This window comes from Salvelinus namaycush, chromosome 15, assembly GCF_016432855.1.
Source record: "Salvelinus namaycush isolate Seneca chromosome 15, SaNama_1.0, whole genome shotgun sequence".
NCBI classification, from domain to species: Eukaryota; Metazoa; Chordata; class Actinopteri; order Salmoniformes; family Salmonidae; genus Salvelinus; species Salvelinus namaycush.
In genome coordinates this window covers 25,516,928-25,542,318 of record NC_052321.1, presented here as the reverse complement: position 1 = coordinate 25,542,318, position 25,391 = coordinate 25,516,928, and the positions used below count along the sequence as shown (strand labels likewise).

Sequence of the window (25,391 nt, the reverse complement as noted above, 5' to 3'; positions counted from 1 at the left end):
GTTCCTTTGTTTCTGGACATTTTGAGCCTGTAATCAAACCCACAAATGCTGATGTTCCAGATACTCAACTAGTCTAAAGAAGGCCAGTTGTATTGCTTCTTTAATCAGGACAACAGTTTTCAGTTGTGCTAACATAATTGCAAAATGGTTTTCTAATGATCAATTAGCCTTTTAAAATGATAAACTTGGATTAGCTAACACAATGTGCCATTGGAACACAGGAGTGATGGTTGCTGATAATGGGCCTCTGTACGCCTATGTAGATATTCCATCAGCCGTTTCCAGCTACAATAGTCATTTACAACATTAAAAATGTCTACACTGTATTTCTGATCAATTTGATGTTATAAAAAAAAACATTTCTAAGTGACCCCAAACTTTGGAACAGTAGTGTATGTGCATACATAAATGGGTGATACATTGGGCTTCATTTGGGTGGCCTTTCAAATCTGTAGCAGACTAAAAGCAGATAAAAAGTACATTGGCAGTACAAATCTAGCTAGATATACTACTCCCAATGGAAACTCTTCTAAATATATTATTTATATTTTGAAGGTTAACAAATTGTAGTTGTTTTTATACATGGAGTTTTGTAATCTGTCTACTCATGAGTGTTGTCATGGGAACGGCAAAACCAGGAATAAAAAAATAAAAAGGTCTTTACACAACTAGATCCGGGACACACCTTTTTATTTTGGAGTGGGAATAAAAAGTCAAACAAACCTATTATTGAAGCATTCACACATCATTTAAACCTCAGTGTGCGTTTGTACACGTGCATCTTGTATGAGAAACACAGCAAAGCCTGTCACAATCCACTTAGTCAAAGGCGACTGGAGAAACAGATCGTCAAATTAAAACATTTAATACTGTACCCCACAGACACATTCCTGCCATTTGCAAAGTAAGCAAACCAAAAGGTCCACCACAGAGTAAGGAACATAAAGTGTCCTTGAAATAAATCAGCTTTGGTACTTGGAAAAATAAAACAAACTTATAACATTCTTCACTGACAAAATTATACATTCTACCCCTAAAATGTTCAATGCATTTTCAAACACTGGATGCAACTGATGCATACATAGTTCAGATAGAACACCTTGCATTGCTTTCAGATAAGAGGTATGTTCTATTTTTGCAAGGTTGTGTGCAACTGTGCGTTGATAATCACACCTACTGGTACGTGAGCAGATCAAGAGGAGAATTATAACAGTAGCTAGTGTTAGCCTCTGATCTGGCAGGGTTGGTTGGTTTGAGACAGCATTAGGTTTGCTGTGTGAACAAAAACCCATTACATGAAGGCCACACTGAACACTGTCTAATCGAATCATTATCTCACTTATGAGTCAGACATCCCATGACCGTGTAGCTGGATTTCACTGTTTTTGTGCCATATGTTTTTCAACAGCAGCAGGGGAAGGGTTGAATAACCCCTGTCATGTTGAGAGTCTGGGAGTTCTGTGGGAGTTAACCGAGGACTGTTTATGCTCTGTTAGTACTTAGGGCTATCTACCAGGCATGCAGGGGTCCATTTACGAACAGCTGAGGTATAATGCTGAAAATTTGTAAAAAGTGCAAATTTCTCACGGTGACAATAGCCTAGGTGCTCCTCAGTCACCCATTTAGTGCTTTTTCTTTTCTTTGTGCATTCAGGATTATTTTGTAAAAGGTAGCAGCCAGTCCCTCCCTAGCTTGTGTGTGGAGTATGGTGGGGGTTGCTTTGTTCCTACCTCTGCTGAAGCGGTTTTAGACTGCCCTGCACACTGTGATCACTGTAAACAGCTATAATAATAGTAACGTAAAATCAGTGACCCTCACCAGGGCTCCCATACACACTCCTCTGACAATAGAAAAGTCAGACAAAAACAAAACCACCTCCACACTCTGTTTTTCCCCTTCACTAAATTCAATGCAGACAGGATATAGCCTCACAAACACACAAGTCACAATCAACATTTAGCTACAAATTACAGACAAACATAGTCATTTATCGTGTCTACAAATATTCATTCTTTACAACTAGGCCTTTAACTAACCCTCTAAGTTGACAAAGGATCTCACAGGCCGTTTAACTTCACCGAGTTCCATGCCCATCCTCATTATTGTAGGACAGTGGGTAAAGCCATGAAGAAGCTCTCCTTTTCATTTGAACAGTTGCCAGAGACTGGTGTGTCCAGCCATGGTTAGGGGAGTTTGCCTCAGAAGTGTTGAATAATAAAGGAAGAAAGAGAGCAGAGGATAAGCAAAATGAACAGGTGAAGATCTTGTCTCACAGTGCTGATGTACACTCTGTTTATCTCGGTAAAGAAGTATTTTGAGACATCACAGACATCGTTTGGCTGAGTTAATTTACAACTGACCTCCAAAGTAGTCAAGCAAAACATGGATACCATTGAGATGTAATTACTCTAGTCCCACTCCTGCTTTTGAAAAACAGACGACGTGACTGGATCTTAACTACTCTGACCACCACCATAACAGGCTTCAGTGCTTTTGGCCGCAGGCTTTACAACCACACAACAACACTGATCAAAACTCATATACATACAGTAGATTTCAAAAAGATGCTCAATAAACTTTCAAAAGCACGTCATAACACTTTTCTCCAAATTCTATTTCACAAAAATGTTCTTGGGTTGTTTTTTTTTACCCACAGGCCAGCGACAATGACAACAAAGAGACCAAAAGCGCTGCTGCAGTGCATTCTGGGATTTAGTCAAAATGTACAGACCCCAACTCTTAGAGTGATGATACACCAGTGTATATATACAATTTAATAGGTTGGCGTACCCATACTTCAGCTATGTATAGTCTTTTCCAGTGGATCAGTATTCCCACTCGTCTGTCTTCATGTCCAGATAGCTGAGGATGTTCTGGGCAAACTTGACTGCCTGCTTGCGGGCCACTTTGGTCATCTCATCACCCTGTGGGTCAACTGCATCCAGGGCCAGCAGCTGTTTAGTTAGAAGCTCCTCAAGCAATATGTAGCTCTTGTCGGCCCGCTTGCCGTTGAAGCAGAGTACCTGGGCCTGGAGGTCTGACAGGCTGCCCAGGACCATCCACACAGCCCTGTGTTGTGGGGGCTCGTTGGAGCCGGGCTGGCGGCAGATCAGGGCCTCACGGAGGTCCAGGAAGGTGATGACAGCCTGGACCTCCAGCACAGCGCGTCGGCGGGCCTCACGGATACAGGGGTTACGGGCCGTATCCACCTGGTCCAGATGTGTGAGGAGACTCTGGAGCTCAGGCTTGGGCCTGAAGAGGTCGCCCACCCCACAGTGTCGCAGGACCTCCCCGCGCAGCTGGCCCACCCGACCCCGCACCGCCTCAATCTGACGGATTGAGTCATTCTGCGCCAAGTCATACCTGAAAAAAGAAAGATGTATACAACATCACATTTCTGAGCCAATATGTACCTGAAAGCATGTATACACACATGCATACTGTATTTCCTTTCTGTACTATTATTTGTAATGGTAGTAAAGCTGTGTACCTGCGCGTGTCGTCTCCCTCTCCCTCCAGGTCCAGGTGTTTGAGCAGGCCGTTGATCTCCTCCACCACCTGTTTGCGGTAGTTCCGGACCGCTGCGTTCCCCGACACGTCCAGGGCATCCAGCTCCACCAGAAGCTCAGTGAGCACGCGGGACAGGTGGGCACAGCTATCCCTCCCACTCAGCCCCATCAACAGTGCCACCAGCTGGCTGCGCGCCCCACTCACCTGCACCATCACCTGGTTGATCCTCTGCACGGCCACGTGCGTGTCTTCTGACAGGGGGAGGGTCTGCTGGCGTGTGCGGCCCTCGATCACGTCCTGCACGGCACACAGTCGTGTCAGGGCCCGATAGCGAGCCTTGCGAAGGGGCACCCTCCCTCCTGTCTTCACCTGGGTGAGCCTCAGTATCAGCTCCTGCACGGCATCCACCAGCTCATCACTGATCTCTGCTGTGCCCCCGGCCCGCTGCGGTTCCACCACCCCCTGCTCCACCAGCCTCTGGGCCTCCCGGCTCAGCTCCTCGATGGCCAGGCGAGACGGGTGGGTGGCGTTCTCCTCAAGGTAGCGCAGCAGCCCCTCCACCTCCTGGGCTGCTCTCTTGCGTGCCCCCTGTAGGTCTGCCCTGCCCTCCGTGTCCACCTGGTCCACCTCCAGGAGCAGCCGGGTCAGCTCGCGCTCCAGCCGCCGATACTCCCGCTCGTTCTTCAACCCGCTGAAAGTGCACACCTGAGGGCCCAGAGACTGGACCTCCCGCTGGACCTCATAGAGCCGTATCATGGCTGGGTGCTGCTGCTGCTGCTGGCTGCCATGGTCCATCCTCTTTCCACCATCAAAGGGCTTTCCAAACAAGCTGCAAAACAGGCACAGCACAAATGCAATAACAAAAGTTCATAACTAAACAGATTCATAGGCAAAATCTACACTCTCTAAAATGTAATATTTTTTCAATCAGTTGTTCAACTTTAAAATAGGAAAATGTGAAGAAAAAAATAAGCTTATCAGTATGAGGCTTGTCCAATTCAGTATGTTAGGCCAGGTGTTCTTGTTTCCATTATGTAATGTTGACCTAAGTTGCCTGCGGTTTTCCAAGCTCCACCCAAAATAAATCAAGCGTGAACAAGACGCTTTTGTACACTGTTATTACCTCAAAGAACAAATAGTTACTGTAGGTTTAAATTAACTTGATGCACTTGATCAAAGTACAATACCAATTTGTTAGTGTGACAGTTTAACCAACAAGAATTATGCATGCATGTCCTAAAAACAGGCAATAAATTAATTAAAACATTTAATGATAACACTAGCATGACAATCATTAAACTCCTTACTGAAAGTAGGCTACAGCTCTAGACACAGTGCTGGCTACTATTTCAGCTTATGTCCAAGGCTGTCTAATGAACACCACTGAACTAAGTCTGATTACTGCAGCGACAACAATGCCGTTTTACACCCCAGGTCCGAAATAACCATAATTGAGTTACATTCTTCAAAGAACGTCTGAGCGGACTGAAAATGACACCCAACAGAACTAATTCCTCTCACTCAAAGATGACTGTTTCCTTAATTGTATAAAATAGTCAACACTACTTACAAAAACTCCAGAGGGAAAACTCAATGAATAAGATCAAGCTGGCTCAGGTAAGATCAAGCTGGCTCAGAAGAACACACCAGTAGCCTAACTTCTGCACCATCGGCATCCAGACACTGCAGATTGAGAGGCTCTCAAAATATTGTATTTGCAGGCGGTTCCTCTGCTGCTATTCCACAGTGATGTGTCTGTAATGTCACAATAGACAGGTCATTTTTCTCATTCTTAAAGAGACAGTGTGTCACTGTTGTTCACCATATGAGGGATTTTTCCAAAAGGGGATTATGGTGAGAGAGAGTGCCGATTTGGCAGTCATTATGGGATTACTAGGGTCCATTTAACAGTCCCGAGGACAAAAAGTCTATTGGTTACATTGCAATACCACTCAGATAATAAACCCAAATGAAAAGCCTCAAATAATGTCGGTGTGACATAGGTTTTGACTATAGCCTATATGTAGTATTGTCTAAGGAGAGCCATTGGAAACAGTCAGTTGAGACAATATAGACCTAGGGCTTATAGTATTCTCCTACATGCCACACGACTGTTCTGAAACCTATTTTGTTGCTAGTAATGGATAAGATTAGCATTCAAATTGGCCATTTTAATTTATAGGATTTGTAATATTCAATAAATATAGGAACTAACATTTGATTTGGAACAAACTTTTTTTTTTAACAATGAGTAAGACATGAGGAATCCAAAGAAATTGTCAAAAGCCTCCCACGGACCCCCCACACCAATCCCAACCCAACAAGGCCTATACAGTATCAGTTCTCTATGTTTGACAAGTAGTATGGAGTTGCAGCTTGGAGTATTGTTTCTTCATCCTATGTAATGTATTCTCAGTGAATATGTTTTTGTTTGTTTTTCCCTGTTCAATTAGTCATTGACATTGTTAGGTTTATGTCCCATCCCACATCCTGATAACACCAGGTTCTGACCACTAAATGGTGCTGTTCCAGCTTTTAAGTGATTTTTTTTAAGGACCCCTCCTCAATGTTTAAGGGATAGTTCACCCAAATTACATATTGGTTTCCTTACCATGTAAGCATATCTATGGACAATGTATGACAGCAACCCATTATTTTGTTTACCTGGCCACTGTTTCAAATGCTAACTTTTTTGCATTTGTGGCAAACATGACGCGTGAAAATGCTAATATAGGTACCATTGACTTGAATTGGATTTGTGCTACAAATGCTTAAAAGTTAGCATTTGAAACCGTGGCCAACAAAACCAAAGCATGGGTTGATGTCATACCTTATCAATTCGTTGGTTGGATGTTTTGTCAAAATATTGTTTTGAACATTCGTTTTGGACTGATACCCGACTGAGCATTCTACGCAATGCATCGTCAATGAGTGCTGATGAAGATTTAATCAAAAGTGCATTACTGTGGCTTGGAAATACAATGAAATTCAAAAGGAGGCAAATAATTAGTAGGAAAACCTTTTGTCATCATTTTGAGGTCAACATATTGACTTTAGATGCAGTAGAACATTAGCTAGCTAAGATTGAGGGGAGGCCACTGGATTTTAGCTGGCTAAAGTTAGCATTGTTAGCTATGTTTGACAAACTTTAATAGCTAATGACAACATTACCATCTGTCTAAAGTAAATTTAATGACGCGATAATGCTGATAAAGTTGTTTCCTACTAAATATGACTACTTTTGCAATGCCATTGTATTTCCAGGCACTATAGTGTAATTTAGATTAAACCGTTAGCCTCCATCCAGAATGACTGCTGATCACCACTTTAGGGCACCACTGTAGCGCCACCGATAGAGGGCGTTTTGAGAACGTTCATAACGCGACTGAGTGACGGAGGTGCACCCTATGAATAGACTGCTTACAGGGTAAGGAAACCAATGTTATTTTGTAATTTGGGTGAACTATCCCTTTAACATTGAGGGGGGAATCTTCCAACCCTTTTCACCTATTAGCAGGAGCAACGCCATCTAGTGGGCAGACCTGGCAATATCAGGATGTAGGATGGGACAAACTTAACTTCAATGACAAATTTCTCTGAACAAGGGAAGAAAACCATTACCGAATTCACTGAGAATACATTATGTAGGATGAAGAAACAATATTCAGAGCCGAAGCTCCATACTACTAAACATAGAGAACTGATACAGTATACTCGCTGTTGTGATGGGATTGGAGTGGGGTGCGGGGGATCAGCTTTTGAACATTTATTTTTTCTTACACATTGTTAGAAAAAAAAGTTGTCAAAATAAGATGTTACGTACTATATTTACTGAATACTATATGAATCCTATAAATTAAAATGGTCAATTTGGGTGCAATTATAGCTTATTTTATATCAGAGATCAAATGACATTTCACCAAAATAATGTTGTAGGAATCTTATCTGTTTGTAACTACAGAAACGATTTGAGAATAATGTGAGATGGCGGGTGTCATGGCTTGCTGAATTGAGATGGATTGACACAGGAAGGACAAGAGGTATTTCTGAGGGTTAAACAAGAAATGAAAGAGAAAATTATTAAATTTTTCCAGAACAGGCCTCAGGAGACAGACAGACACTAGGCTACTTGTTGTCTTTTGAATTAATATAACCAGACACAGTAGTATGAAAGACCATCTCAAATAATACTGTGCTGCTATTGTACTCCTACCTAAACGCATGGTGACGACCATGGGCCGAATCCACACAAATCGACAACTAGACCTTCGCAAACAAAATCCTATCTACATGAGGTACATTGAATAAAACAGCATACATTTCATTTTGCTGTCAGTTTAGGATGAGTAATAAATAAAACCCGAAAGGCTAGTCAAACCTCCCAGATATGTAACCTCATTCTGTATGTCAGAGAGTGGTAGCCTATCAGGAAGGGACATACATTGTTATGACCACATTCTGAATCTCCGGAAAGGTCTCCAAACCAGGATGCCACCGGCAAATGCCCCTTTTCTGGCCACAATGGGGCACGGCTTAGGCTACCTGTAAGGCCAACAGTTTACAAGTCAAAAATTGCCCGACACAGAACCCGATAAGAGCAAACAGATCAAACTTGATGTCTTCTGTGGGCTGCCAACATGGCTAATATCTTTACATATCTTAGACCCAGGTCACTACATTGATACCTGTAGTCTACAATTGAGCTGTGTAAGGCAGGGATCATCAACTAAATTCAGCTGCGGGACTATTTTTGGGGGAGCGGATGGTCAGAACATAATTACAAATAATTTGTAGACTGCAAATTGACCGCAAGAAGCCCAAACAGATATAACATTTGACTAAAACAATCGTTTCAAACCTTGCTTACGTTTGTATACGATCACATCCATTTCTCTATTATGCGTGGGAAAACTTTCCTAAATGTAAATCACTTTGAGCTGATTTGCTGGTGTTTTTACTATTTTATGTCCAACAATGAAACAAAATTAAAAGAATTTGGCTCAGAAAACTTGGGGGGGGGGACAAATAAAATCACCAGTTGGGGAACCCCGGTGTAAGGTGATGCTCCGTGAGGCTTATTGTCTGAGAGACCCATTCTCCAATACGAGTTCTAGAACAGTCCCTCTTCAAACGCAGCAAATCAGTGAGCAAATACTTTGCATTACATGCATGCCTATCTACAGTAACGTTACTACATGCCTACTACAGAGGGCTTAAAGCATTATGTAATCGTAAGCAACCGATCTAATAATTTACTTACCGACCGAATGGAGATAGAAATAGCAGTGAACACAACAACAGTGTGTGTCACCGCAAAGAATGCATGCACCAACTCACATACCGCCACATAGGCTTGCAGTGCTGCCTCTGGCCTATCTCTCAGACAAAACGTATTTTCAAAACTGTCAGTTCCTAGGTTGCTGTTTCAATGTAACAGACGCCAGCAATGTCTCACCACCTTCCCAGCTGCGCATGAAATGTCTCACCTTTTCAAAGCGCCAAAGACATTCGCGCACATTTCTAAAGATGTCCGTTTCCATCAGCTAGCCAACAATGATCATAATCGATGTTGTGTCATCCAAATACGTATCCTTTCTCTTTATGTAGGTATGTAACGATAATTTGTTTTCAATGGCTGATTTTCCTCGGTACAGTCCAACAGCACTATGCACTGCGGTGTTGCCCCTCCCACGCACCAATTCAGAGGGTTTGTTCACGCGCGTCATAAACTAGTCTTCAGTGGACTGTACAAAGGGATCGTATATAGAGTTGCGCAGGAGTTTGATGTTATAATTCCTATTAAAAACTATTTGAAATGTATTGTATTTACATGGGATATCAAGCACTTGGCATCATCAAAAACGTGAGACCAACTAAGGTGCTGATGGAATACCACAATGACATAGATTAAATTTTTGCAAATATTATGCCAACTTCCATATCCATACCGGATTTAAGAGGTAAGACTGCCTGTACACAAAATGGATTAGTTACGACCCAGGGGCTTAAACTCAGGAGAATATAATATTGCAGGACATTCAGACAGAAGTGTATAGCCTAGAACAGACTACAAGAATTGAGTGCTGGTCGGCCAAGACATAGAATCGGAAAATTTGACCATGATTCATAACCACCTACTGGCAACAGTGTAGAACACATTATGGGGACTGTGGAGGATGGTTGACCACTGAATGACCGATGGTCGGTCTTGGGCCCCCTACATATGGTGTGTAATGCAGAATATGACAGGTAATTGTGTCAGTTCATATTTAGCCTGTATCTGCAACATTTGAACCTGAATAGGTCCCAGGTATCTTCTCTGTTTGCTGCCTACTGAATATGAGATAGTCTGACCCTGAATAAAACTTTGGCTTATGGCCATATTTGTAAACACTATGACCAGTGGTTTAGTGGAGGGTAAATGCACAACAATCAGCGTTAATCCATCCATTGTTTTACCATTGCATCGCTAACTGTGACCTAGGAGCATACAGAGAAGGAATTGCAAGTTGCATCAAAATAGCCCGGAAGTAAAGACACACTGGGAGCCAAATTTGAAATGGAGCAGGGTGGGACAAAATTGCATTAAAACACAATTTAAATGTACACTGAATAAAAATATAAATGCAACATGTAAAGTGTTGGTCCCATGTTTCATGAGCTGAAATAAAAGATCCCCAAAATTTTCCATGCGCACTTAAAGCGTATTTCTCTCAAATTTTGTGCGCAAATTTGTTTACATCCCTGTTAATAAGCATTTCTCCTTTGCCAAGATGATCCATCTACGTGACAGGTTTGGCATATCAAGAAGCTGATTAAACAACATAATCATTGGACAGGTGCACCTTGTGCAGAGGACAATAAAAGGCCACCTAATTGTGCAGTTGTCACACAACACAATGCCACAGATGTCTCAAGTTGAGGGAGCGTGCAAATGGCATGTTGACTGTCCACCAGAGCTGTTGCCAGATAATTTAATGTTAATTTCTCTACCATAAGCCGCCTCCAACTTCATTTTAGAGAATGTGTCAGTACGTCCAACCAGACTCACAACCGCAGACCATGTGTATGCCGTCGTGTGAGGGCGAGCGGTTTCCTGATGTCATTGTTGTGAACAGAGTGCTCCATGGTGACGGTGGGGTTATGATATGGACAGGCATAAGCTACAGACAATGAACAGAATTGCATTTTAATTGATGGCAATTTGAATGCACAGAGATATCGTGACGAGATCCTGAGGCCCATTGCTGTGCCATTCATCCACCTCCATCACCTCATGTTTCAGCATTATAATGCACGGCCCCATGTCGCAAGGATCTGTACACAATTCCTGGAAGCTGAAAATGTCCCAGTTCTTCCATGGCCTGCATACAGTAACTCACCAGACATGTCACCCATTGAGCATGTTTGGGATGCTCTGGATCGATGTGTACGACAGTGTTCCAGTTCCCACCAATATCCAGCAACTTTGAACAGCCATTGAAGAGGAGTGGGCCAACATTCCACAGGCCACAATCAACAGCCTGATCAACTCTATGCGAAGGAGATGTGTCGCGCTGCATGAGGCAAATGATGGTTACACCAGATACTGACTGGTTTTCTGATCCACACCCCTGCTTTTTTTGTTTAAAGATATCTGTGACCAACAGATGCACATCTGTATTCCCAGTCATGTGAAATCCATAGATTAGGGCCTAATTTATTTATTTTTGAAATTGTTGTGTTTATATTTTTGTTCAGTATATTTTCGGGAGGGCTGTGGTCACTATTCAATTAAAGGTGCAATATGCAGAAATTGCTCTGCCATTTCCTGGTTGCAAAAATTCTAATAGTTAGCCTAATTTAAGTTTGTGACAAAACAAGCAATGTATAGTGTAGAGAATCATTGTACCGTCTAAACCGCTGTGAAATATATTTTCAATAACCCAAAATATTGTATTTAAAGCTTTTTAAAGTTGGTGTACAAAAGTAAAAGAAGCAAAAACTAAACTTAAGAATGGGAAGCATAGAAATAGGGCACACATAACAGATCTAACACTCCCTATACATGCTTTCAATGAGAATGACACATCTAAAACTCACATTTCTATGTGAATTTGGTCAGTCCCCCAAAAAGTTACATATTGCAGCTTTAATACATCTTATGGTAGTGGAGCTATTTTATAGTTTTTTTCACAGGTCCATTATTTTCCCATTTACGTCTTATAGCAACCCTATATTGTTGGCAGCCCTGGTGTGAAAGAGAGGAATGGCAGAGCAGACCGTCATATGAGCCTAAATACTTTGGTATGCAACTTGGAATTCAAATCTAAGAGGCCCAGTGCTTCTATAGTAAAAAGAAACTCACATCTGTGCCATTTGCAAGCGATGTTGTTAGGCTACATTGTATTGTATTAAGAGGACCACAATGGAAATACTTTTCTAAATTTTGTTGTGTTATCTTGAATGATTTTTAAATGTATTGGATCAACATGTGTGGTTATATATATATATATATATATATATATATATATATATATATATATATATATATATATATATATATAAAAAATAAGTCAAATAAATCATATTATTCTTCCTCTTCAGAGAATACAAGTGATACATTGTATTATTTCGCTTGACCGTGAGAACCACGAGTTCTTTCAAGTTTCGCAATGTATGTTCTGGAGGTTTGCATAAAAATAAAGTGAATAGGCTATATTACATGTCACTAGAGTAGCCTATAGGCTTACTATTTCATTTTTTCACGACATCTAAACTGATTGAAAATACACACTACACAGCGCAAAGCCCGCAACATGATCTCCAGGACAGACAAGCCACTCCACCACTGATTTGATTAACATATGTAGGATATGATGGGTATAGGGTCTTCTCTATTCGCTACAAAAAATTGTAAAGGAATAATGTTAGGAAACAAGAAGTTCAACCTACAGCGGTCAACTGATTTGGCATAAATAGAAGCAAGCACCAACAGCTTGATAAAAAGTGTAAAACACACGTGAAAGCTTAATTATAATATTAGGGGAATAGGTCCATGGTAAAAACCAGAGAATACAATACAATTTGATGAATTAGAAAAAATATTTGTTGAGATGCAGCCATGTGGATCATGGTTTCTAAAATCAATATGGGCAGCACCCGGTGCTGAAAGTTGAGTAGGCAAATGTACTAACAAGAGGGCTTTGTTGGACCACTATTTTAAAAATAAGAGGTAGGCTTACCTGTGGAAGGGGAATTTTAGTCAAACCTCTTTGATGCTTGTATAATGAATGATCTTTTTAAGGCTGTATAGCTTCTTGCATTTCAAAATGGGGAACCGTTGATCTACTTCAGAGAAACTGTCTAGAGTGATTTCCTGTTGTTTTGACTCACTAGACTAGAATACCTAGCTGTTGCCACAGAACGAGACGACCAATTCACATCTGTACCTTTTACCCTAGTTTCGTCTTATTCTCCACACACGTACCAAGATAACGTGTTTTGTATATGCTTGCATAAGATAGTTTATCTATATAAGGCTTCACTCGTGTCATCGAACTCTTGGACGTACACCTCAGAGTGCATAACTGACCAGCTTCATTATTGCAATTCTTATTAATAAAGATTGATTGTTTGAAGAAATAAAGTATCTCTAACTTGGTTAGAATTTTCCACCACACCTGTTTGACAGACGCAATTATGTTATCCATATATTTGTCACTATAGCTATTTCCTCCAATACTGTCACCATGTACTCCTTAAATAGGCCTATCTGCTTTCTGCATCAGACTTTGGCCTCATGTCTGGGGTGGAAAATCAACTTCTGAAAGTACCATGCTTAGATTCATAATGACATCTCAGATTAAATTCTTTGCAAACAGCAACAGTTTCGTTGCAAACAAGACACACTGGTTTTGCATTGGAGAAATACATTTAAGATTAATATATTTTAATAGAGTAGGTAAAGGCCTATTAATAGAGACATTGGTGAATTAACCACTGTAATCAGATTGAAATGATCACATTGTCATTTAATTGATTATCCCACTAACCACATGTTAAATGTGTAGTGGGGATATGAATTGGGCAGATAGTAGGCTATATGTTCTGGCCCGCCGAGTAGCTACAAGCTCAGGAACAAATTGGCTAGAGGCCAACCCCAATTGTATATTGTAAATTCAATCACCCCCTTCACCATCATCTTCATTCAGATCATTCAAAAATGTGTGGATATTGGCTAGTGCTAAAGTTGAAGAACCCGTGTTGTCTCTGTGAAATGAAATTGTTATTGCCAGTGCACTCTGAAGAAACAACAATACCATGTAGCCTAACAACATCGCTCGCAAATGGCACCAATGTGAGAGTTGTTTCACTATTGAAGCACTGGTGCTATTAAATTTAATTCCAGGTTGCATATCAAAATATTTAAATGCATATGGGATGGTCTGCTCTGCCCATAACAGTCACTCCAAGAATATGGTTGCTAAAAGATTGAAATGGGAAAATAATGTAGGCCTACCTGTGAAAAAACTCCCCAATTCAGTCTTATGCAGACTATATATTTAATGTATTACATGAATGGTGACCACAGTTCTTCCAAAAATACATTTAAATGGTTTTTTATGCGTTTTTCCCACCCTGCTCCATGTATACAATGTATTGTATTTCAAATGTGGCTCCCAGTGTGGCTTGTTCCAGGGGTATTTTGACTCATCTGACAGTTCCTTCTCTGTATGTTCCTAGAATGTTACCTTCTAGCTCCCATCTCAAATGAGCATCATCTACAGGCCTATTAGACCTCCATCTGAGTCACCTTGGAGTCTTTTTCCCACTCATGGGTTGTGTTCAGTAGTGCACAACATTGCCAAATCTGTTTTCTTATTGGACATGTTCATGTAATTCTGAGCAGGAAGTCGCCCGCTTTGTATGATGTCATACTGCTAACTCTACCTTCAAAAGTCCAAAGGCCCCATTAGAATTCCTTTAAAGTGCACCTTTCCTTCCTCAGTAATCACTGACTGATGACACATGATTGGACATGTGAACGCACCGGCTCCACCAGATTACTTTTACCTGTCCAGTTATTTTGAAGTTCTAATCAGTGATGGAAGGGGGAAGGAAAGCTGTAGCTAGCTACTTTTTGTAGAATTTTAACGGGGCTCCAAATGTTGGAGAGGACAATGGTCCTCTTTGGAACAAGTGCACCGCTGGTCAACAATGGACTCCCAGTCACCTCACCTGTCCCTTGACAGCAATTTTGCTCTCTGAGAACATAAAATGTCAGTCAAAGTGCAATAAATCCACACATATGAATGAAAACATTACTGTGGCGTAATTTGTTTGTTTTCTTTTAGGTACAAGCTAAATGTAGGCTAGCTATCTACGTTGTAGATATCTGAACGGTGTTAGCTAAATAAATAAATTTGAAATAATAGAGATAGCTACTATTATAATCTGTCAGGAATATATGATAAGCTACATGTCCTCATGCTTACCTGCATAACCAACGTACAGCCATAATAGGGAAAAGATCGATATAATGCTAAACATTACCAAGCACAACCACAATCTGAGATTTAGCTACTAGCTAGCTGGCTACTACTAGCTTTTTTTCAGGACAAATGAGATCACGGCTAGATGGTATACGGTTTATGTCAAACTGATATATAAAGTTTAAAACATTTGCATTTTAGTTAACCCAAATCCTTTTCCTAACCTTAACCTAATTCCCCTAAACTGCTACGTTAATTCTCATAACCTGCTACGAAAAGTACATTCTGGACAATTCTGACAAACTGTATCCCATCTAGTCGATACCGTGGAAATACGATGAATGACAGGCTGGCCAAAAGAAATATATGAAAGCCGTGTTGGGCGTTACATTAAATACACATGTGGACAATGCTAATAAATTACACTCGCGCTTCCGCAGACAAATGGTTATGTTAAATAATTTGACTTAGTAAACAGCAAGACGTTGTGATATACCTTGGTCGTCCAACCTAATTTAAATACAGGAAGTACATGGAACGTCCTCTGTCACGTGGTAGCGTTGCAAATTGGTCACAGACGAAGTAAACAGTGGCTATTTTCATGTTACTTACGTCCAGAAGGTCGACGATGCTGTAAAATACATTGTAGAAGAGGCCCTGAAATGAGTGGCAAAACGACAGGATATTTTCTGCGGAGGTCACTATGGCCTTGTAATCTTTTAGGTCCATTGCATATACGGCGCATATCAGTGAACGACAGTCGTCGGTGCAGTTCGAGTGAACCAACCAAGCAAGGGAACTCTGTGAAGGTGCGTGGGCCACTCACTAGCTAGTTTCTCATCAATGAGTTGATTTAATGTGCTTCTTTATTGCACGTCTCTGGTCTGAGTTTCAGAGACCTACCTCCAGAAGCATTGTTTGCTTATGTTGGTTGATGAGAATTTGTATTTATTTTATTTAACCTTTATTTAACTAGGCAAGTCAGTTAATTAAGATCAAATAATTTACAATGACTGCCTAGCAAAAGGCCTCCTGATGGGACGGGGGCTGGGATTGAAAATATAGGACAAAACATCACGACGAGAGACCCCACAACACTACATAAAGAGAGACCTAAGACGACAACCGCATGGCAGCAACTCATGACAACACAGCACAACTGTCAGTAAGACTGAGTCTTCGAATGAAGAGATGGAGATAAAAGTGTCCAGTTTGAGAGTTCTTTTGCAGCTCGTTCTAGTCGCTAGCAGCAGCGAACTGAAAAGAGGAGACACCCAGGGATGTGTGTGCTTTGGGGACATTTAACAGAATATGACTGGCAGAACGGGTGGAGGATGAGGGCTGCAGTAGATATCTCAGATAGGGGGGAGTGAGGTCTAAGAAGGTTTTATAAATAAGCATCAACCAGTGGGTCTTGTGACGAGTATACAGAGATGACCAGTTTACACAGGAGTATAGAGTGCAGTGATGTGTCCTATAAGGAGCATTGGTGGCAAATCTGATGGCCGATGGTAAAGAACACCTAGCCGCTTGAGAGCCCCCTGCCGGCCGATCTATAAATTACGTCTCCGTAATCTAGCATGGGTAGGATGGTCATCTGAATCAGGGTTAGTTTGGCAGCTTGGGCGAAAGAGGAGCGATTACGATAGAGGAAACCAGGTCTAGATTTAATTTAGCCTGCAGCTTTGATATGTGCTGAGAGTCTAGCCATACTCCCAAGTATTTGTATGAGGTGACTACCTCAAGCTCTAAACCCTCAGAGGTACTAATCACACCAGTGGGGAGAAGGGCATTAATCTTACCAAACCACATGACCTTTGTTTTGGAGATGTTAAGAACAAGGTTAAGGGCAGAGAATGCTTGTTGGATACTAAGAAAGCTTTGTTGTAGAGCGTTTAACACAAAATCCGGGGAGGGGCCAGCTGAGTATAAGACTGTATCATCTGCATATAAATGGATGATAAATAAATATTATACCACGGTATTATTATTATTATTTTTGACGGTATGATGGTATTTTTAGTTTTTGAATAATACAAGTTTTACATATGCTTTATGATTAGTGAGTGATCCTAGGGTGGCAACACATACATTCTAAGTGATTTCAATGAGTCTTTCTCCTTTATGATTGTTTTATACTGTTCAACTTCAACCCAAAATAATTTCAGCACTTATCATTTCTGCATTTCCTGCACTTAATTGCATACCCAATTGTCATACTTGAGTAAAAGTAAAGATACGTTAATAGAAAATTAAAAATGTACTCATACTTGAGTAAAAGTGAACGTCAACCAGTAAAATACTACTTGAGTAAAAGTCTAAAAGTATTTGGTTTTAAATATACATAAGTATGAAATGTAATTGATAAAATGTACTTAAGTATCAAAAGCAAAAGTAAAAATTATTTCAAATTCCTTAACCAGGTGGCACCATTTTCTTTTTTGTTTCAAATTTATTAACAGATATCCAGGGGCACACTCCAACACTCAGACATAATTTACTAACCAAGCATTGGTGTTTAGTGAGTCCTCCAGATCAGAGGCAGTAGATGACCAGGGATGTTCTCTTGACATGTACGTGAATTGGACCATTTTCCTGTCCTGCTAAGCATTCAAAATGTAACAAACTTTTAGGTGTCAGGGAAAATGTATGGAGTAAAAAGTACAGTATTTTCTTTCGGAATGTAGTGAAGTAAAAGTTGTCAAAAATAAAAAATAGTAATGTATAGATATCAAAAATCGACTTAAGTAGTACTTGAAAGTATTTTTTACTTAAGTACTTTACACCACTGCTCAATTGAGAATTTCCACACTGCCACATAGGGCTGCACGATATGGGCAAATAATCTAGGACTTATTTTTAACCAAATGTTGCAAATTAGAGCAAAACTGTTGGAATCATGGAAATATAACTACTGTTCTAATTCTATAGTTAGAATAAAATGGTGGGAAATTTGAATACAGTGTTTGAGATGTCAACGAATTAATATACCAGGGAGGAGTTATTGTGACAGGGTAGGAACTAAATTGTTGGCACGTGTTTCCTAGGGGACCCTATAAGCTTTGGCTACCTTGCATGTTTTCTTATAGCTACTTCATATAGCTAACATATTCCTCTTTGAATTAGGAGATACTGTTGCACAAACATGCTGGTTTAGGTCTACACCATCACTGGTATTATCAGGTTGTATTAGCTATCTACGTTTGCTTTAACTCAGTACATGTATTAGCTAGCTATTAGTATTAGCGGCTAGCAATTAGTGTCTCACAAGATTTAGGGCAACTAGCTAAGAAAATACAAACTAGCTGTTTGCTGATGTAAGAAACATAAACGAATGGTGTCATTATAGAACGATAGTTGATTAATATTAAGAAGCAAAGTGAAAACAGCATTGTCATCAACATTGTTGCATGTGCTGCATTGACCATGCAGACTGCACGCAAGTGTCTCGTTGAGGAATAACAAATGCGGGGCTAACTATGTGGATAGTAGCGCAGAGAGAGAGCGAAGAGAGATGACTCAAGTAGCGAAGTAAACTATACAAATTGACATTACACATGGCGTATCACATTTAACAAACCAAACATTCAAATACCAGTATAGAAGGTAAAGTAAAAACCTAAACCGGTCCCTGCATTAATACCGGTATATCATAAAATACGGTATACCGCCCAGCCCTAGCGTGTGCCGAGCCTTTATCCAAATGGAATTCTTGAAGGGGAGTAACTGCCAGATCACGGTCGAACCAGGGGCTGAACCTGTTTTTAATTCTAATTTTCTTTATGGGGGTGTGTTTGTTAACAATACCACGGAAAATATAAAAAAGGAAGGTACAAGCGTCTTCGTCAGAGGGGATAAAGCTGATTCTATACCAATTTACAGTGGCCAGGTCATTAAGGAACGCTTGCTCATTAAAGTTTTTTTAGCAAGCGTCTAGGACAGGTCGTTTCACTGAGCAGCCATTACAAAAACAAGCTGTAAAACAGTGATCGCGATCAGGATTCTTTGTGACGATAACATCAATGAGAATAGCCTTTTCTGGGTGTTTGGAGTCATGCCTTGTGGGATTGGTAATAATCTGAGAACGATTTAGGGAGTCCCATTGCTTTAGGATTTGGTCAGGTGGTTTAAGCACGTCCCAGTTTAGGCCACGTCCCAGTTTAGGCCACCCTGTAAGGGGCCAGGAGAGAGCGTATTCCTACTGCTAGTAACAAGTCATGCCATCATCATACACAATAGGGCGACTTCCTGCTTACAAAAATATTTGCCAAGACTCCTATTGCCTCTTCCTAATGTGAACATGCCTAAAAGAGAGGGTGCAAATTGGTAAGGCCAATAGGGGTTGGTAGAATTGAATTGTTGATTTCTGTATGCAGGATGTCACTCTGCTTTATACAGTACCAGTCAAAAGTTTGGACACACCTACTCATTCAAGGGTTCTCATTTATTTTTTAAACTATTTTCTACATTGTAGAATAATAGTGAAATTATCAAAACTATGAACTAACACATATGGAATAATGTAGTAACCAAAAAAGTGTTAAACAAATCAAAATATTTTATTTCAGATTCTTCAAAGTAGCCATCCTTTGCCTTGATGAAAGCTTTGCACACTCTTGGCATTCTCTCAACCAGCTTCATGAGGTAGTCAGCTGGAATGCATTTCAATTGAAAGGTGTGCCTTGTTACAAGTTCATTTGTGGAATTTTTTTCCTTAATGCGTTTCAGCCAATCAGTTGTGTTGTAACAAGGGGTGGTATACAGAAGATAGCCCTATTTGGTAAAATACCAAGTTCATATTATGGCAAGAACAGATCAAATAAGCAAAGAGAAACTACAATTCATCAGACATGAAGGTCTTTCAATCTGGAAAATGTCAAGAATTTTTACAGTTTCTTCAAGTGCAGTCGCAAAAATCATCAAGCACTCATGAGGACTGCCACAGGAATGAAAGACCTAGAGTTACTTCTGCTGCAGAGGATAAGTTCATTAGTTACCAGCCTCAGCAATTGCAGCCCAAATAAATGCTTCACAGCGTTCAAGTAACAGACACATCTCAAGATCAACTGTTCAGAGGAGACTGTGAACCAGGCCTTCATGGTCAAATTGCTGCAAAGAAACCACTACTAAAGGACATCAATAATAAGAAGAGACTTGCTTGGTCCAAGAAACACGAGCAATGGACATTAGGCCGGTGGAAATATGTCCTTTGTTCTGATGAGTCCAAATTTGAGATTTTTGGTTCCAACCGCCGTGTCGTCTTTACGAGACGCAGAGTAGGTGAAAGGATGATCTACGCATGTGCGTTTCCCACCGTGAAGCATGGAGGAGGAGGTATTATGGTGTGTGTGTGTGCTTAGCTGGTGACACTGATTTATTTAGAATTCAAGGCACACTTAACCAGCATGGCTACCACAGCATTCTGCAGCAATACGCCATCCCATCTGGTTTAGTGGGACTATCATGTGTTTTTCAACAGGACAATGACCCAACACACCTCCAGGCTGTGTAAGGGCTATTTGACCAAGAAGGAGAGTGATGGAGTGCTCCATCAGATGACCTGGCCTCCACAATCACCCGACCTCAACCCAATTGAGATGGTTTGGGATGAGTTGGACCGCAGAGTGAAGGAAAAGCAGCCAACAAGTGCTCAGCATATGTGGGAACTCCTTCAAGGTTGTCGGAAAAGCATTCCTCGTGAAGCTGGTTGAGTGAAAGCCAAGGGTGTGCAAAGTTGTCATCAAGGCAAAACATTTTTTTACACCGTTTTCTTCTCAATTTCGTGGTATCCAATTGGTAGTTAGCCTTGTCTCATCGCCGCAACTACCGTACGGACTCGGGAGAGGCGACGGTCGAGAGCCGTGCGTCCTCCGAAACACAACCCAACCAAGCCGCACTGCTTCTTGACACAATGCCTACTTAATCCGGAAGCCAGCCGCACCAATGTGTCGGAGGAAACACTGTGCACCTGGCGACCGTTTCAGCGTGCACTGCGCCCGGCCCGCCACAGGAGTCGCTAGTCGTTGTCCCATCGCACACATCCCTGCCGGCCAAACCCTCCCCTAACCCGGATGACGCTGGGCCAATTGTGCGCCGCCCCATTGGTCTCCCGGTCGTGGCCGGCTGCGACAGAGCCTGGACTTCAACCCAGAATCTCTAGTGACACATCTAGCACTGCGATAAAGGCTTGGTACTTTGAAGAATCTAAAATGTATTTTGATTTGTTTAACACTTTTTTGGTTACTACATGATTCCATTTGTGTTATTTCATAGTTTTGTCTTCACTGTTATTCTACAGTGTAGGTGTATCCAAGCCTTTTACTGGCACTGTATAATGATGTCATAAAACAAAGCTCAAATGATGCAAGGCGCTACCAGGCTATACTGTCACCTAATAACCAAACCCTCTCAATAAGAACATTGCCTGGCTTTAAATATTGAATTGATATGGTTAAAATACATCCTCTGTGTCATCCCCTTTGCTGAGTACAGTCTGTTTATAGAAGTAACATGATTAGGATGTTTTATTTATCTTTTAAACAGAGATCTCAGTTCTTCCCAGCTGCTGAATCTAAGCATGACTGGGTTGGTCCCCCTCACAGGCTGTCAAACCTGCGACCAATCATATACCACATCCCTGAGAATGAGACTGAATTGGAGAAGCAGCTTAGAACCTTGAGGCAAGAGACGGAGGATTGGAACCATGCATTCTGGACCAATCAGAATATCACTTTCAACAAGGTTTGCTTCCTTAATTATCAATTTACTCAACAGTATCCTTAATTATCTGTTGACTCATCTCAGAGACACCTAAAGCAGTAGTGCAATCACAAATTATTTACTATTTAGCTCAGCTGTTGTTGATACACTTTTTCTGTGATTTTCTTGTTGATTTTACTTAATTTCAGTAGTCTCTGGCTAGCATAAGCCTCATTGGACCCAAAATGAAATGTAATCAAAGTTGTAACTGCCAAGCTAAGCAAAAACCCATCAGTAAATGTGTATTGAGTTAGCTATAATAGATTATAAACTGGGTGGTTCAAGCCCTCAATGCTGATTGGCTGAAGGCTGTGGTATATCAGACCGTATACAATGGGTATGGCAAAAAATGACTTTGTACTGTTGTAATTACATTGGTAACCAGTTTATAATAGCAATAAGGCACCTCGGGGGTTTGTGGTATATGGCCAATATAGCACAGCTAAGGGCTGTTCATAGGTCTTATTGCTTAAATTTAGACAACACATTTTGTCCACCAGAGGGCAGCACTGCACTGATCTCAAATATTGAGGTAAATATATATATATATTTCCAGTACGGTAGTAGTGTGTCATTTAAAAAAACAACAACATGTATTTACTTTGTTTGGGTTCAAAGGCTATTTCTGTTTTCTCATTTAGGAGAAGGATGCCTTCGTCCTCTCACAACTGAAGGAGAAAGGCTTGACTGAGAGAGATGAGAAAGGTTAGCTGATATTGTGATTTGAAATTATGAAGGATATCAAACTGATGGATGACAGGGGGGTGGTTGGAATATGTCTTAATGTTTGTTGTTCCTTATATTTTCTCAGGAAGGAAAATGGCTTTAAACAGTGAAGAAATGGCAGTCTTTTACAAACATTTCCTTGATGAAAACTGCATAAGACATGCCAATTACAATAAGTAAGTTTGGGAACTATTGCTTACAGTTTATCAAACAGGTGCAAAATGATGCCCTGTATCTTCCTACTGTTTAATGAGGGGTGAGATAGCAGGTCATCAATAGCAGGTCTGGAAATATCATTATTAATTAATGTGATATAACTCATACTCAGGGTCAACATTTTTTTATTTATTGACCCTTTATTTAACCAGGCATTAACTAGGTATTGCTGTACATGTAAAACTAGTATGTGCATAAGCAAGCCATTGTGTGAATATAATGAGTTCTCTCCTATTTATTACGGTATTGTTGTCTCTTTTCCCTCCCTTCATCTCATTGACAGGGATTGGTACAGACGTAACTTCACAATCACATTGCTTATGGGCAGAGTGGCTTTCCACAGCATCTGGAGAACGCTTGCTGAGAGAAGAGGCTGGAAGAAAGGCGGCCCTACCACATGATACCCCATTAAATACGTTATCTTCTATTCTCTCACTTTAGTGTTTGTCTTTTATTTGATTTGGTGCAACAGTTGAGTGAGGAACTCCCACAACACTCCCCCCACCTGTCATGATAATACTTTTACTAACCCAGTCACTTGTTATAGGATCGGGAATGAAAAGAAGAGGGTTAGAAATCTAATAAATAGGGGGGGGCTTATATTTGTCCTGTTTCACATATGTGCAAGTGTGTAACTTGTACAAGTGTGTGGTGTGAAATGTAAAAGTTTTTATTTATTTTTTGCATATCCCTCTCCCCCTGAGACACCCTCAGAGAGTGGCATTACACCCAGGGCTCAGCCATTATTGATGGTGACAGTGGCACAATTAGGGTTAAGTGCCATGCACAAGGGCATATCCTCAGATTTTTCACCTAGTCAGCTCAGGGATTCGAACTAGCAACCACTATGCTTCCTGCCACCCAGTTTTATATTGTGGTTTTGATTGATTGAATGACAGCACTTTTGTGCATACAATCATTCATTCAAATTGATGACAATACTGTATTACTCTAAATAAACCTGGACTAAAGTAAATGAAATCCCTCACGTGATACAATCGATGATGCTAGCCAGAGACGGTATAGAAACCCTCTAAAATCTCTGAGCTTGCTATCACAATAAATGTCAGTGTCGGACTGTCAGTGTCACTTCCCCTTTAATCTGAACTGGATGACATCATGATCAAGGAAGGGGAGTTGAGGCGCGAGGACTGTGACGCCAAAGACAGTACAGTGTGAAGATAGGCTAAAACTGCTTCTCCAAAAGAAATCCCCGATCACGCTTGTAGGCGACGTTGGCTAGCTAAGCTCATGCGTAGAGACACGTTTGTAGGCGACGTTGGCTAGCTAAGCTCATGCGTAGAGACACGTCACCGGGTCTAACTGTCGTCTAGCGTCGAACTGCGCATGTGTTGGCCGTTAAATCAAAGGCACTCCTTCAATATAAATCTGTTTTTGACGAAAATGAGAACGTGTCAGTTTATCACTTTCACGAGGTTGGAGTAATATAATGTTTAACTACGTAATACATTGGCTCGAATTTAGGTGGTGCCTTTTATATTTTAGAAAATTAACAATTGAGGAAGATTTTTTCACTTCTCTTATTGACTTCTCAACCCCGGCCTGGGCTGTTTGGTCTGTTTCGCAAGCGTTCCCAAAGTCTCGCGACGTTTCTCCTCTGAGTTTAGAAACTATGGTAACGCCATTTTCGCCCAGCAGTTCAGTAGCCAACAAATGTGTTTCTAGAGATGTAAGACCTAGTTAAATGAAACGTTGTCTATTTAACATGAAAGATCATGTAATACTTTTTTGGTTCAGATATCACTTCCCGTACATGTAGCTAGCTAGTCACCGATGATGCAGCGATAAGCAATAAAGCCGTGACAGCTACCGCATTGGTTTAAAATGCATCTGCGGTCAGTCAGGAAGAACAGCGCAAGAGACAAGACAGAGTGAGCTTAGTTTCTGTTCTCGCAAAGTCGATCTAACAAAAAAATTTACTTGTTCTTTCAGAATATATACAACATTTCAGTGTTTTCAATCAGAAACTGCATTGAAGTCGGACTAACTCCTCACTTGTACTGTGTTGGGCAACGGATGTCCAACAGAACGGTAAGATTTGACTACCTGGGACTGTGTGTCTATCACTGGCAGCTAATTAACGATAGCTAGCTACCGACTGATGCCGATATTGTTTTAGACGCAATCTCTTTCTGTTCAATTCACAAAAGTCAGTTTTTGTAATTCATTTGACACATGTTTTCTTGTTTACACTTGTTATTGACTTCTCATGAGATTAGGTTGCTAGGATTGAGGAAGCTTGTTATGCTAGCTAGCTAACGTTAGCTGCTATAACGTTATTAACCAGTAATAACCACGCACTAGGCTGAACTGTGGCTAGGTAAGTTTAAGGACACTGAACTGGTTCTACAGGTTCATCCATTTATATAATTGTTAACTAGAAAACTGAGAAGGGGACCTTACTGAAAACACCAGTTCAGTTGGCCAAATATCCATACATGTTTGTGTTCTCACCCAGAGCTACTTTTATTTCGATGACTGCCTGCCTAGCCTAGTGTTGATGGTTTTCATTGAAATTCACAATTTATTTAACCATGCAAGTCAGTTAAGAACAAGTTCTTATTTACAATGACGGCCTAGGAACAGTGGGTTAACTGCCTTATTCAGGCTGCAGAACGACAGATTTTTACTTGGTCAGCTCGGGGATTCAATCTAGCAACCTTTTAAACTAGGCTACCTGCCATC

At 40.8% G+C, this 25,391-nt stretch overlaps 3 protein-coding genes across 18 annotated transcripts in view; 2 read left to right on the top strand and 1 right to left on the bottom strand.

Annotated features, from left to right (window-relative positions):
• Positions 1-673: 673 nt before the first annotated feature.
• On the bottom strand, positions 674-15,267 carry bag5 (BCL2 associated athanogene 5). Of its 10 annotated transcripts, none has more exons than XM_039009597.1 (5): positions 14,988-15,071; positions 7,952-8,052; positions 5,081-5,265; positions 3,491-4,339; positions 674-3,363 (listed from the first exon to the last, which is right to left on the bottom strand). In XM_039009597.1, exons 4-5 carry the CDS (start codon positions 4,303-4,305, stop codon positions 2,826-2,828), a joined length of 1,353 nt encoding a protein of 450 aa, XP_038865525.1. In that variant the 5' UTR covers positions 4,306-4,339; positions 5,081-5,265; positions 7,952-8,052; positions 14,988-15,071; the 3' UTR covers positions 674-2,825. The 10 variants fall into 10 exon arrangements, with proteins under 10 accessions (XP_038865525.1, XP_038865523.1, XP_038865524.1 ...); XM_039009595.1 differs by lacking the exon at positions 14,988-15,071 and adding an exon at positions 8,997-9,194; XM_039009596.1 differs by lacking the exon at positions 14,988-15,071 and adding an exon at positions 8,771-8,954.
• A 251-nt stretch (positions 15,268-15,518) lies between these two features.
• LOC120060355 (cytochrome c oxidase assembly factor 8) lies at positions 15,519-23,120 on the top strand. Its single transcript, XM_039009604.1, has 5 exons — positions 15,519-15,793; positions 21,528-21,725; positions 22,385-22,448; positions 22,555-22,645; positions 22,969-23,120. Exons 1-5 carry the CDS (start codon positions 15,647-15,649, stop codon positions 23,084-23,086), a joined length of 618 nt encoding a protein of 205 aa, XP_038865532.1. The 5' UTR covers positions 15,519-15,646; the 3' UTR covers positions 23,087-23,120.
• Positions 23,121-23,920: 800 nt separating this feature from the next.
• Positions 23,921-25,391, top strand: part of LOC120060352 (kinesin light chain 1-like) — a 33,195-nt gene continuing 31,724 nt past the window's right edge. For 2 of the 7 annotated variants that reach the window (XM_039009589.1, XM_039009586.1), the window contains exon 1: positions 24,301-24,737. The gene's annotated coding sequence lies outside the window, so the exon portion shown is untranslated. Of the gene's footprint in view, positions 24,738-25,391 lie in introns of all 7 variants that reach the window. The other 5 variants (XM_039009587.1, XM_039009592.1, XM_039009591.1 and 2 more) reach the window with 5 other exon arrangements.